Source organism: Bos grunniens, chromosome 17 (assembly GCF_055505025.1).
Source record: "Bos grunniens cultivar Pamir isolate PY7600 chromosome 17, Bosgru_T2T1.0, whole genome shotgun sequence".
Taxonomy (NCBI): Eukaryota; Metazoa; Chordata; class Mammalia; order Artiodactyla; family Bovidae; genus Bos; species Bos grunniens.
Window position 1 is genome coordinate 61,717,496 of NC_141181.1, and position 12,599 is coordinate 61,730,094.

At 52.4% G+C, this 12,599-nt stretch overlaps 1 protein-coding gene across 12 annotated transcripts in view; it reads right to left on the bottom strand.

Moving 5' to 3' along the window:
• Nucleotides 1-12,599, bottom strand: part of SLC8B1 (solute carrier family 8 member B1) — a 47,957-nt gene that overhangs the window by 15,644 nt on the left and 19,714 nt on the right. For 10 of the 12 annotated variants that reach the window (XR_015144606.1, XR_015144607.1, XR_015144605.1 and 7 more), the window contains exons 4-9: nucleotides 2,348-2,500; nucleotides 2,191-2,243; nucleotides 1,971-2,029; nucleotides 1,734-1,838; nucleotides 1,472-1,639; nucleotides 366-473 (exon numbers count right to left, since the gene is read on the bottom strand). Coding sequence is in view for 9 of the 12 variants with exons in the window: in XM_086348106.1 (XP_086204232.1) it covers nucleotides 366-473; nucleotides 1,472-1,639; nucleotides 1,734-1,838; nucleotides 1,971-2,029; nucleotides 2,191-2,243; nucleotides 2,348-2,500 (646 nt within the window). In the remaining 3 variants the exon portion in view is untranslated. Of the gene's footprint in view, nucleotides 1-365; nucleotides 474-1,471; nucleotides 1,640-1,733; nucleotides 1,839-1,970; nucleotides 2,030-2,190; nucleotides 2,244-2,347; nucleotides 2,501-12,599 lie in introns of those variants that run through there. The other 2 variants (XM_086348113.1, XM_086348110.1) reach the window with 2 other exon arrangements.

The window sequence follows — 12,599 nt, forward strand, 5'->3', positions numbered from 1 at the left end:
GTTATGTATGTTCATACTGTTTATGCATTTGTGAATGTGTGTGTTGCATAGTTCTGGATGTGTGTGTGTGTATTTGTGCATGTGGAAGCACCTGGCAGGGGGCGCATTCTGGGATGCAGGAGGTGACAGCTCTTAGAAGATCTGCCCCAGCAACAGGCAGGAGCATGAAGAACTAATGAACTTGGACAAGGAGGTGATGATGAGGCTTTAGCAGCACAAGCGAAGGCACGGAGGGGGGACCTTGGTAGAACAAGTAGAAACAGTAGGAAGAGGAGATGGGCACTGGCACAGGCCTCAGGAAGCAGAGGCAGCAGTTTCTGGGCACAGAGGGCTCCAAACCCAGGGGGCCTCCACTCAGACCTTACCTGGGGTGGCCGGCATGGAGCAGACCAAGGATCTCCTCCGCTGCCTTTGGTAGATCCAGGTGCAGAGAACCACGGTGACCACGTAGAACGCATAGAAGCCCAGGTAACCTGCGGACAAGGGCACGCAGTCACCAAGTGGTGTCCTGGCCGCAGGGCCCAGAGAACAAGGGCGCCCAGTTCTGTCGCTGGCACCTGGTGGCAGTGGCTGTGCTAGCCCAGCCTAGCCCAGCCCAGCCCAGCCCAGCCCAGCCCGCAAAGGGCCATTTCCTGGAGCGCCACCCCCTCCTCTCCCTGGCCCATATTTTCTCCCTACCAACGCCACCCCTGCCTTCCCCCCACCCAACCCATCCATCCATCAACAGTGGGTGTAACGCCTGGCACTAACAGTGGCCTCCGGAACACAGTTCAGGTGCGAAGGGCTAGTGTGCTGCTCTGTGCCCTGGGAGGCTGAGCCCCTGCGGACTGTATCCCCCAGTCTCTGGCTGCCCTGGGCCTGCGCATGGAGCCCCAAGAATGAATCAGAAGGCAGCAGGGGAGGGTCTGGGGCACCCCCTTCCTGCTGTGGGGCCCTGTCTCTGGCAGGACCCGTGACCTTCCGCAACTCTCGCTCAGGCTGGGTGACCCCGGGTCTGGGCCTGGAGCCCTCAGCAGGCTCCAGCCACCCCATTCTCTGCCTACTTCAGGAGCTCCCACTGCTGCTGACCCCTAGCGTCTCTGCACCACAGTCACCCTCCCTGGTTTTTCTCAATCCTCTGTAAGTCGCCCCTCCATCATGTCATTGGAACCATCTGGATGGAGTGACCCTGTGGGTCACAGTCAGCATTTCAGCTGTACCGCTCATGAAAACTGGAAATTGTGAAAACCCAGAACGTCACCCCGACTTCCCCCTGCCCTCTTCGGTGATCGGAACCACAAGTTCCCTTTCATGCCCAGGCCACCAGGGTCCCAAGCAGTGCTTCCATCACTCGGAACCAAAGGGGACTCTGTGCCCTGCAGACCACCCGCTCCCATCTCCACTCCCCCCCCCAACGCCCCCGCCTCCCTGGCCCTGTGCCTCCCAGCCGTCAGCCCTGGGGGGATCCCGCCCTGGTCCCGCAGTGGCTCACCCAGCGCCCACGCCAGCGTGACCCTGCCGCAGTAGAGCGCGGTGAAGATCAGCAGCACGGCTGCCATGTAGAAGATGATGTCTCTGAGGAAGGGCCTGGAGGCCGCCGTGAAGGGACGCAGGATGGCGATCCCACCGGCCACCACGGTGGTGACCAGCACGCCCGCGCCTGCGGGAGAGGAGGCCAGGCTCGGTCCGCCCCGCGCCCACCTCCCGCTGCCCTCCCAGCCCCCTCACCCGCAGCCGGGGCTGCTCGCTCGTACCAAACAGGGCCCCAAAGGCCAGGCCAGCTGTGCGCGGGTCTGAGAAGGCCACCAGGGCGCTGAAGATATCCGGGGCCCCGTTCCCAAACGCCAGGAAGGTGACGCCATGGGGGGACGTGTCAAGGGGCCTCAGTGCAGGCGCTCCAGGCTGCCCAGGCCACGAGGCGTCCCCCGTCTCCCAGCCCCTCACACCCTCCGGCCCTCCCTCCAGGGTACCAGAACTGGACCAAAAGGATACTGCCACGTTGTGGGAAAGCTTGAGTGTGGTGGAAATGGCCGACAGGTTAGGGCAGAAGCTACAGAGGAGAGGCCAGGGGTGAGTATTTCCACGGCGAGTGGCTCCTGCCCCCAGTCCTTCCCCCCCAAGCCCAGGGTGGGTCCTCCCCAGGTCAACCTCCCCACCCCGGGACCCCCTCTCCTGTCTACAAGCTGGACATCAGGCCAGGGCCGAACTCACAACTTCGCTGCGGTGACTCCCAGAATCAGAAACAGATAAAGCAGCCAGAAAGCCTGGGTGAGGGTAGAGGGGGAGGCCAGAGAGGGGGAAAGAGCATTAAGTCCTGCTGGGGCCACGGGCCCCTCTCACCGGCCCCCCACCCAGCGCGGGGCCTCACGTAGAGGGTGATGGCCAGAGGGAGGAGGCGGGCTGGGAAGTGGCAGAAGATGCCCTCGAGGTAGTCCAGGTAGCCCCCGTCACTGCGGCAGTCGGGGTTGGTGCGGACGAAGGCGCAGCGGTCAGAGGCGTTCAGGCCACACACTTCTCGACACTGTGGAAAGGGAGGCGGGGGCGGATGTCAGAACCCACCACCCCGTGGTCCACTGGACCAGCCCCACCTAAGCAGCGAAGACAACCTCCTTCAGCCTGGTCCCTAAACTTCCCGGGCTCCAGCTGCACGCTTTCATTTTTAAAAATAAACCTGTACTTGAACACAAGTCAGTCATGAATTTGTTGTTTAGTCACTAAGTTGCGTCCGACTCTTTGCAACCCCAAGGACTGTAGCTCGCCAGGCTCTTCTGTCCATGTGATTTTCCAGGCAAGATTACTGGAGTGGGTTGCCATTTCCTCCTCCAAGGGATCTTCCCAACCCAGGGATCGAACCCGTGTCTCCTGCATTGGCAGGCAGATCCTTTACCACTGAGCCACCTGGGAAGCAAGTCATGAATACACACATTTAAAACAAAACAGGAAATTTCCTGGTGGTCTAGTGGTTCGGACTCAGAGCTTTCACTGCCAGGGCTTGGGTTCAATCTCTGGCTGGGGAACTAAGATCCAGCAAGTCATGCAGCATGGCAAAAAAAGAAAAAGAAACAATATGTAACGAGTTCTAAATTCTCCTTTCTCATCCCTGCCCTCCATAACCCCACTTCTCTCCTGCCATGATCAGCTTGAAGCAGACCCTTACAGACATTTCTCAGTTTAATGACATTTGTAGATATATCTTAGTACAGAGTTTGTTTTGTTTTATAGAAATGGGTCTGTCCTAAAGTTCTTATTTCTGCAACTTGAGTTTTACCACTTCACAGACATGCCATTTATTAACATCTTGACAGACACAATGAAGAAAGTAAAAACATTCTGAGTGATTTCTATATGCCAGGCACAGTGCTGAGCTTAAAAGGTTACCTCAGTTAATCTACACAATGATCTTACAAGGAAGATAAGATTATCCTGCCCATTATACAGAAAAGGAGTCTTAAAAGACAGTATTTCACACCCAGTGGTAGAGAAAGCACTGGAATCCAGGCAATTTGAGGTTCTCCTAAATTTTCTATCCTTGACCATTACTGCCCCATTCCTGGCTCACTGTAGCCTCAGGAGTTCATGCCATGGATGACTTGCAATACAGGGAACATTTCCCTAATGACAAGCAGTTGAGAGTGTCTACCTTTCCATTAGCGCCAACCGTCAACTTCCTTGCACATGACTCTCTGGGCACATGTGAGAATGTTTGGTCAGAGAGATTTCCAGAAGTGAAAGTGCTGAGTCAGACAGTCTCACAGTCTGAGTTCCTCCAGAAGCGCCCTAGAGACAAGGATTTCTAAGCAAGCAGCACAGTGGGGAGGTGTGGAGAGCACCAGCACCAAGACAGGGAAGGGAGCCAGGGACAGGAGAAGCAACCAGTGAAGGCTGGGCTGAGACGGTGCCCGCCACGGGATGGTAGCCCCAGGGGCAAGGGAGCCAGGGTATTTATACACCAACTCCTATCAGTCATCAGGTGAGCAGAGCCAGGGAGGGAGGTGCTAGGTCCCCAGCGCTTCTGGCCTGCCATGCTTGCAGGTGGTTCTGGAAGAAGATACTGGTGACCTGAAGTCAACAGAAGCCCACCAAAATGGCAGGGTCAGAAACCGCCTGATGGTCCAGTGGTTGGGACTCTGCGCTTTCACTGCCGAGAGCCTGGAAAACTAACATCCCATACTATACAGCACAGCCAGAAAAAAAAGGGTCCAAAGGATATGGGCAGAGCCCTAACAGTATTGCAGAGGGAGAAATAGCTTAAACCTCTGAGGGATTCTGCTAAAATACCCTCCCCACAGCTCTACCTGGGGCTTCCCAGGTGGCACTAACGGTAAAGAACCTGCCTGACAATGCAGGAGACACGAGAGACGCAGGTTCAATTCCCGGGTCAGGTCTGTGTAGTCGAAGTTATGGTTTTTCCAGTAGTCACATACGGATATGAGAGTTGGACCATAAAGAAGGCTGAGTGCCGAAGAATTGATGCTTTTGAATTGTGGTGCTGGAGAAGACTTGAGAGTCCCTTGGACGGCAAAGAGATCAAGCCAGTCAATTCTAAAGGAAATCAACCCTGAATATTCATTAGAAAGATTCATGCTGACAAGTGTTAGAGAGGCTGGGGAGAAATGGAACACCTGTGCAACTCCTCTTGGGGATGTAAAAATGGTACAGATGTTGTGGAAAAGAGCATGGCAGGTCCCCCCTCCCCAAATTAAAAATACAATAACCAGTTCTAGGTATGTAATGTACAAAGTGATGACTATAGTTAACACTGCTGGATGGTATATATTAAAGATGTTAAGGCAGTAGATCCCAAGAGTTCTCATCACAAGGAAAAAACTTTTGTATCTGTAGATGATGATGGATGTTCTCTAAACTTATTGTCGTCATCATTTCATAATACAAGTAAGTCAAAGCATTATGCTGTACATCTTAAACTTACATGGTACTGTAGGTCAATTGTATCTTAACAAAAACTGGAAAAAAAAATAGAATTACCATACAATCTAGCAAATCTACTTCTGGGTATACATGAATAAGAATTGAAAGTCAGGTCTCAAAGAGACATTTGCACACCCATATTCATAGCAGCCTGATTCACAACAGCCGAAAGGTTTAGAAACAACCCAAGTGTCCATCAGTGGAGGAATAGGCTGAGCAAAACGTGGCCTATCCTATGACGGAATGCCATTCAGCCTTAAAAGGGGCAAGAAAATTCTGGCACAAGCTGCTACATGGACGAACCCTGAAGACATCGTGCGAAGTGAAATAGGATAGTGTTTAATGCTCAGTTGTGTCTGACTCTCTGTGACTCATGGACTGTAGTCCACCAGGCTCCTCTGTCCATGGGATTCTCCAGGCAAAAATACCGGAGTGGGTAGCCATTCCCTTCTCCATCATTATTTATACAAGGTACTTAGGGGCAGTCAGACTTAACAGAAACAGAAAGCTGAATGGTGACTGCCAGCTGGGGGAAGGGAAGTGGAGAGTTATTTAGTGAGAACAGTTTCAGTTTTGCAAGATGAGAAAGTCCTGGAGGTGGATGGTGGTGATGGTTGCACAATGAGAACGTCTTAAATGCCACTGAACTGTTCACGTAACAGTTCTAACCCCTCCACAAGCCCTCTCTGAACTTCTAGCAATGCAATGCTGGAGGTGCAATTTCTGGTAACCTCTATCCCCTGCTTACTGGCTCTCTCTAGACGCCGCACTGAGCCCGCCATGCCTATTTCATGCACTGTTCCTTCTGCCTGGGGCACCTTCCTCAAAAAAACACCACTCATTCATCCTCCAATCCTCAGATGCTTCTTCCAGGAAGTCTTCCTTGACTACCCTACCCAGAACAGGGCAGATCCTCCAGTTATAAACTCTCTTCACCCCTGGTCTTCCTTTTCAAAGCACTTCTCTTGCTATTTGTAGGATCACAGACTGACTTAACGTCCGCCTCCCCCATCAAAGTGTCGCACACAGCCGGGACTCATAATTTTTTGCCACACACTGTGAAAGTGAAGTCGCTCAGTCGTGTCTGACTCTTCGCGACCCCATAGACTCTAGCCTAGCAGGTTCCTCTGTCCATGGGATTTTCCAGGCAAGAGTACTGGAGTGGGTGCCACTGCCACACACTGTGCTGGATCCCAACTCGCCTAGTCTTCAAAACAGACCTAGGAGGTTGGTACAATTGTTTCCGCTTCACAGATGAGAAAACTGAGGTACAGAGAGGCAAAGGGACTCACCTCAGGGCACACAGCCTGTCACTGCTAGCTGGTTTCAAACTCAGCTCTGCCTGAAAGTTACTAGCTGAAGCTCCGGAGGAAACAGCCCACCAGGGGCAGAGCCCCTTCCCCACCTCCTGCCCCAGGCTCCTTCCAGTGCTGAGTCAGCCAGGGAGAAAGCAGGAGACTCTCCCAGCCCAGCTCCTCTCCATCTTCCTGACAGCAGAGTGAGTCAGCAAGGCAGGTCCCCCCAAATCTGGCCTCCAGAATCACATTCCTGCCTGCCCCCGCGCCCTGAGCTGGCCATCCCCTCCCCTGAAACTCATCAGGAGCCGAACTCAGCTCTCCCCAAGGGGCGCAGAGCTAATGTGGCGCTGCTCTGAGTCTGGGGTGGTGAATTCTCAGTCCGTCTCCTTCCCCTCTCATCCTCTTCCCTGAGTCAGTAAGGATCCCCAGGGAATCCAGAGAAGGTCAAATATTTTCCCCTCTGTGGGTAAGTTTTAAGGGTCAGGATGGACAGGAGAGGGTTGCAAATGCAATGAATGCCCTGTCTAAATGTCTAAAACCACCAGGGCTGCCGGCAACGGTGGTGATGAGCTGGAGGGGGCGTGCCCTGCTGGAAGGCATCCAAGTTATAAAAGGAAAGACTGCAAGGAGATCAAACCAGTCAATCCGAAAGGAAATCAACCCTCAATATTCACTGCAAGGTGTGATGCTGAAGCTTCAATACTTTGGCCACCTGAGGCGAAGAGCCGGTTCATTGGAAAAAGACTCTGATGCTGAGAAACACTGAAGGCCAAAGGAGAAGGGGGCGACAGAGGATGAGATGATTGGATGGCATCACCGACTCAACGGACATGAGTTTGAGCAAACTGCGGGAGACAGTGCAGGGCAGGGAAGCCTGGCACGCTGCAGTCATGGGATCACGGAGTCGGACACGACTTAGTGACTGAACAACAACAACAACCCCACACTACCAAAAAACAAAGCCAAAACCAAAACCACGGCAGCTAGACTAGCCCACAGGCTGTCAGTTTTCAATCCTATCCCAGTAAGACTGGTGTGGAAGACAGGGTAGCTGAGAGGAAAGGCAGCCTTGAGTCTGCGCCCGTTGTGCTGCCAGCTCACTGGGTGACCCTTGCTGTGCTGTGCTTAGTCGCTCAGTCGTGTCTGACTCTTTGCGACCCATGGACTATAGCCGGCCAGGCTCCTCTGTCCATGGGGATTCTCCAGGCAAGAATGCTGGAGATCATCCCCTTCTCCAGGGGATCTTCCCAAGCCAGGGATCAAACCCCAGTCTCCCACTTTGCAGGCAGATCCTTTACCATCTGAGCACCAGGGAAATGGCCCCTTTAAGGTGTCTGGACCTTGCCTTCCTCACCTACAGGGCAGTCTTCATCAAACCCAGCCTGGCCATCAGATCTTGGTGCCACATGTTTTGTTAAGTGCTTCTGCACACACCCTTTATAACTATCAAACTGTAGACGGGGGCTTCCCAGGTGACTCAGTGGTAAAGAATCCACCTGCCAATGCAGGAAATGCAGGAGACCTGGGTCACGAAGATCCCCTGGAGGAGGAAATGGCAACCCACTCCAGTATTCTTGCCTGGAGAATCCCATGGACGAAGAAGCCTGGTGGGCTACAGTCCAGGGCGTCACAAAGAGTCGGACACAACTGAGCGACTGAGCACGCAAGTGCGCACGCAGACTGTAGACTATCAAAGTCCACGCTGCCTCCATTAAGAAGCCAAACAAGTCCACAACTCCAGTATCAAGGGGACAATTCTGATTGTTTCCATTTTTTGGTCGGGGCCCATCAAGAAAGGCTCGGGTTTTCATTACCTGAATGCTCTCTCTAAATGTTGTTACCTGCAGCCAAAGGCACATCCTTGTGCATGAGCAGGACAGGAATGTGCTGTGTGCTTCGTTGCTCACAGGGGGAGGGATGAGGGGCTGGGAGAGGACAGCGTGGAGTCACAAGCTTCTGGTTCATCCTCCCTGGCTGAGGAATGATCCCCAAAGATGTCCAGTCCTAATCCCTAGAGCCTGTGAAGTGTGACCTTACGTGACAAAAGGGGCTTTGCAGAGGTGATTAAATTGAGGCTCTTGGGATGGGGGGATTGTCCAGAATTATCTGGAGGGCTTTAGATGTCATCACAGGATTTTTATAAGAGGGAGGTGGGAGGGTCAGAGTGACAGAGATGCGAAGGAAGCAGAGGTCCAGACAGTGAGAGACAGTGAGTGTGAGGGGGAGAGGGGTGGAGGGGGGAAGTGGTGGGGGGGAGAGGGAGGAAGTGGGGGTGGAGAAAGAGAAAGATGCTAGGCTGGTGACTTTGAAGATGGAAGAGGCCAAAAGCCAAGGAAGTAATGCAGGAAGTTTCTAGAAGCTGGAAAAGGCAAGGGAATGGACCTTCCCCAGAACCTCTGGAACGAACATGGTACTGACACCTTGATTTTAAGCCAGTGAAACCCATTTTGGGCTTCTAACCCCCCAGATAACAAATGTGTGCTCATTTTAAGCCACTAAGTTACACTAATTTGTTACAGCAGCAAGTGGAAATGAAAACACTCATCTAGAGTCAGTTACCTGCAGACATTAAAATACTCTCAAAGACATCTCACGTTCTTAACCTCACTGACCAGCTCCCACGAGAGGAGCGGAAGGTGTGAGCTGGGGTGATGACATCTAAACTCCCCTCTCCCAGCTCCTGTCAGTACACGCCCTTCTATTCTCCCAACCCCACAGCTGGACCCCAACAGGGCAAGTCCTCTGAGGAGTGGAAAATCACAGGTCTCCCACCAGGACCCCAACCAAGGAGCAGAAAACACTGCCATTTTCCAGAGGCCCCTTGGCCTTGTGAAACCGCTCAGCAGGCCAGGTGGAACCCTGCTTCTGAGGACAAGGCTCTGGAGCCATGCAGCCTGGCTTCAAATCCTGCTTCCCCACTCAGAGCTGTGCGACTTTGGGCAACTCAACTTCTCTGTGCCTCGGTTCCCGCCTTTATAAAACGAGGCAGGGGTCAGCAAACTGTAAAGGGCTAAATGTTTCCCCCTCTGTGGGCCAAGTGTTCTCTACTGAAGCCATTCAACCCTGGTTGATCATGTGAAAGCATCAGCCGTAATAACAAACAGGCATGACTGCATTCCAGTAAAGGTGTACTTAACAGACACTGAGGTGTGAATTGAGTTTTCATGCATCCCGAAATACTGTTCTTTCAAAAATTTTTTTCGATCATTTGAAAATAAAATAAAATAAAATAAAATAAAAACAATTCTCAAGAACTTCTCTGATGGCCCAGTGGTTAAGAACCTGCCTGCTAACACAGGGGACATGGCTTCAATCCCTGGTCTGGGATGATTCCCCATGAGCAACTAAGCCCGTGAGCCACACTCCTGAGCTCGCGAGCTCTAGATCTGCGCTCTGCGAGAAGAGCAGCCACCGTAGTGAGAAGCCCGCGCACCAGAAGTAGAGAGCAGCCCCCCTCAGCATAATGAGAGAAAGCCTGTGTACGGCAACGAAGACCCAGCTCAGCCAAAAATTAATTATTTCATTAAAATAAGTAAAAAACATCCCCAGCTCCTGGACTGTACAAAACCCAGCAGTGGACCTGATTTGACCTGCAGGCTGAACTTTGCCAGCTCCTGAAATGAAGGGCTAAACGAGCTCACTCATGTGCTTTGAACATTGCCTGGTTCACACTCAGTGTTCAGTACAACAAGCGCTGATTACTATTTTTGCCAGAGGTGAAAATTGAGAGTAGAGATAAAGAGCTCTTTGTACCTGTTAGCTTGTTCCCCTCGGGACTGCGAGGGTCAGCTCTAAATGTCCAGTCTCTCTGTCAGATCTGTGGAGATTTTTTTTTTCAGATTTCCTTCTTCCCAAAAGGAGTGTCCTGGAATTACTGGGCCCTGGTAGTCTGATGCCAAACAAGTCCCTGGCCCTCTGAGGTCACACTTGGAAGGATGAGGGCACTGGGCACTGGCTGGCCCAGTACTATTCCCCCCACCCCCCACCAAAAAATCTTAATTTGGACCCCTTCCCAAAGCTACTACCACCATCTCCCCCAGTGGCTTTGCCAGCCTGCTCCCTGCCTCCACCCATTCCAGTTGATTCTCCCACTGCAGCCAGTGGGATCCTTGTAAAAACTGGAATCAGATCATGTCCCTCCTGGGGACTTCCCTGGCAGTCCAGCGACAACAACAACAAAAACCCCAGATCATGTCCCTCTTGTGTTCTAAATGCTAGCATGGCTCCCATCGTATGCCTGGGAACGGACCCACCTTGTACAGTGGTCCACAAAGTGAAAGTGAAGTCACTCAGTCGTGTCCAACTCTTTGTGACCCCGTGGACTGTAGCCTACCAGGCTCCTCTGTCCAGGGGATTTTCCAGGCAAGAATATTGGAGTGGGTTGCCATTGCCTTCTGCAGTGGTCCACAAAGCCCCAGGCAATCTGGCTTCCCTCTCCTGTCTCCTCCCTCATCCTTCACCCACTAGCTCACTGTTCCAGCCACTCCAGCCTCCCAAAGTTTGTGACATGACATGGCCTTCTGCTCCTGCCTCGGGGGCTTTGCACGTGCTGTTCTGCTATATCTTTGCAAAGCTTCAGGCCTCTGTCCACAGAGAGGCCTGCCCTAACAGCCCAAGGCAAAGTGGTCACCTCTCTCCATCTCACTCCATCACATCCCTACCCTGTTTTGTGATCCTCATCGTTCAGTGAAATCCTGTGCATTTACCAGAACTGTAAGCCTGTTTCTCATGTGCGTCCCCAACTAGAAACACAAGCTCCATGAGGGCAGGAACTGAGTGGTTTACTCCTCACGTGTAGCACAGTTCCTGGCACATAATAGGTGCTCAAGAAGTATTTGTTGAATGAGTGACTACATAAAAGGACCTAGGTGAGGAGAGGGTGGCCTTTCCCAGCCTGCAGGCTCCCGGGCCAGAGGCTGGCAGGACTTTCAAAAGGACAGCCACCTGTGTAGTCCTGGGAGACGGTAAGCCAGAGAGGGAGGATCTGGATTCAGCAGGAGGCAGCAATGAGTTCATGTCCTGGCTCTGCAACTTCCCTCACGGCCAACTTCCCCTCCCTGAATCTCAGCATCCTCATGGGCAGCACAGAAATCATCAGGCTCATCTTGGGGGGTTTAGGCCAGGATTTGGTGAGTTCTGCACAGCGCTGGCTGGCTGAAGAGCTCAATAACTCAGAGAGATTATCTGACCCAAGCCACAGATAACCCCTGTTTTCCTGCCTCCAAGAGGCAGCAGTCAATTTTATAACCTAGAGTAACCGCAAATCACTTTCCCATCTGTAAACTGGGCATAATTACCTGTTTGCCTGGTTCAAACAAAGGGCATGAAGGTACCCCGTGGCCCCATAAAGTCGGTGTGGGCGCTAAACACCCTCTCAGCTGTTCATTCAGGTGGGGAGGAGTTTGTTACTCTGTCCTCCCACCGAAGAAAATACGAAGCGAGAACCCAGCCCCCTGCCTTCAGATTTTCACTCTGGATCCACTGTGACCTCCCCTCCCCTTACAGACATCAGAACAGAATGATGCGAGTTCCCTGCAGCCTGTCTCCACCGTCTGCATCCCTCCCTGCCTCAGGAGGAAGCCACCTTGCTCTCATCACCGTTTCTCCTTTGGCGCATCCAAGTCAAAGGCACTACCATCCCCCACCCGCCAAGACACCAAGGCCAGCAATCTGGAGCCATCTGTGACTCCCTTCTTCCACCACTTTGCCCTCCATCCAAACCATCAGTATGCTTGTTGCGCTTCCGACATTTACTCCAAATCCCGCCACTTCTTTCCTCTCTGCACAACCATTACCTGGGAAGCTGCCAGAGCTTTCCCACTGGTCTCCCTGCTGCTACCCTAAATCCTCTCAGTCCATGTTCTCCAGAGAAGCCAGAGACATTCTTTGAAGAAATAAATCAGATTTATGAGAATTCCCTGCTGAAAACCTTCCATGGGCCCCCCACTGTCATAAAACAAATCCCACCTCCTAGCTTCAGCTCCTAAGGCCTTTCGTAATCTGACCACCACTACATCTCCATCTCCATTCTTAACATTCTCCCCACTGACTCACCCTGTTCCAGCCATTCTGGCCTCCTCACAGTTCTAGAAATCCACTAAGCTTGTTCCTGCCTAAGGGCCTTTGCATATGCTTTTTTTTTTTCCACATGGAATGTTCTTCCTTCTGGTGTCCGTTACAAGTGGTTTCCTTTCTCCACTCAGGGCTTGGCTTAAAGTCACTTCCTCCCAGAAGCCATGTGTGATCACCCAATCTGAAACAGCTGTAAATACTCCCTGTACCTCACAGCCTCTACACAGCCTCCACAATACCACTTCATCCTCTTCATCTGCAGAGCAACTGCCTGAAATCTACATGTTTACTTAGCCATCCTCCTAGGAGATTATTCACTCC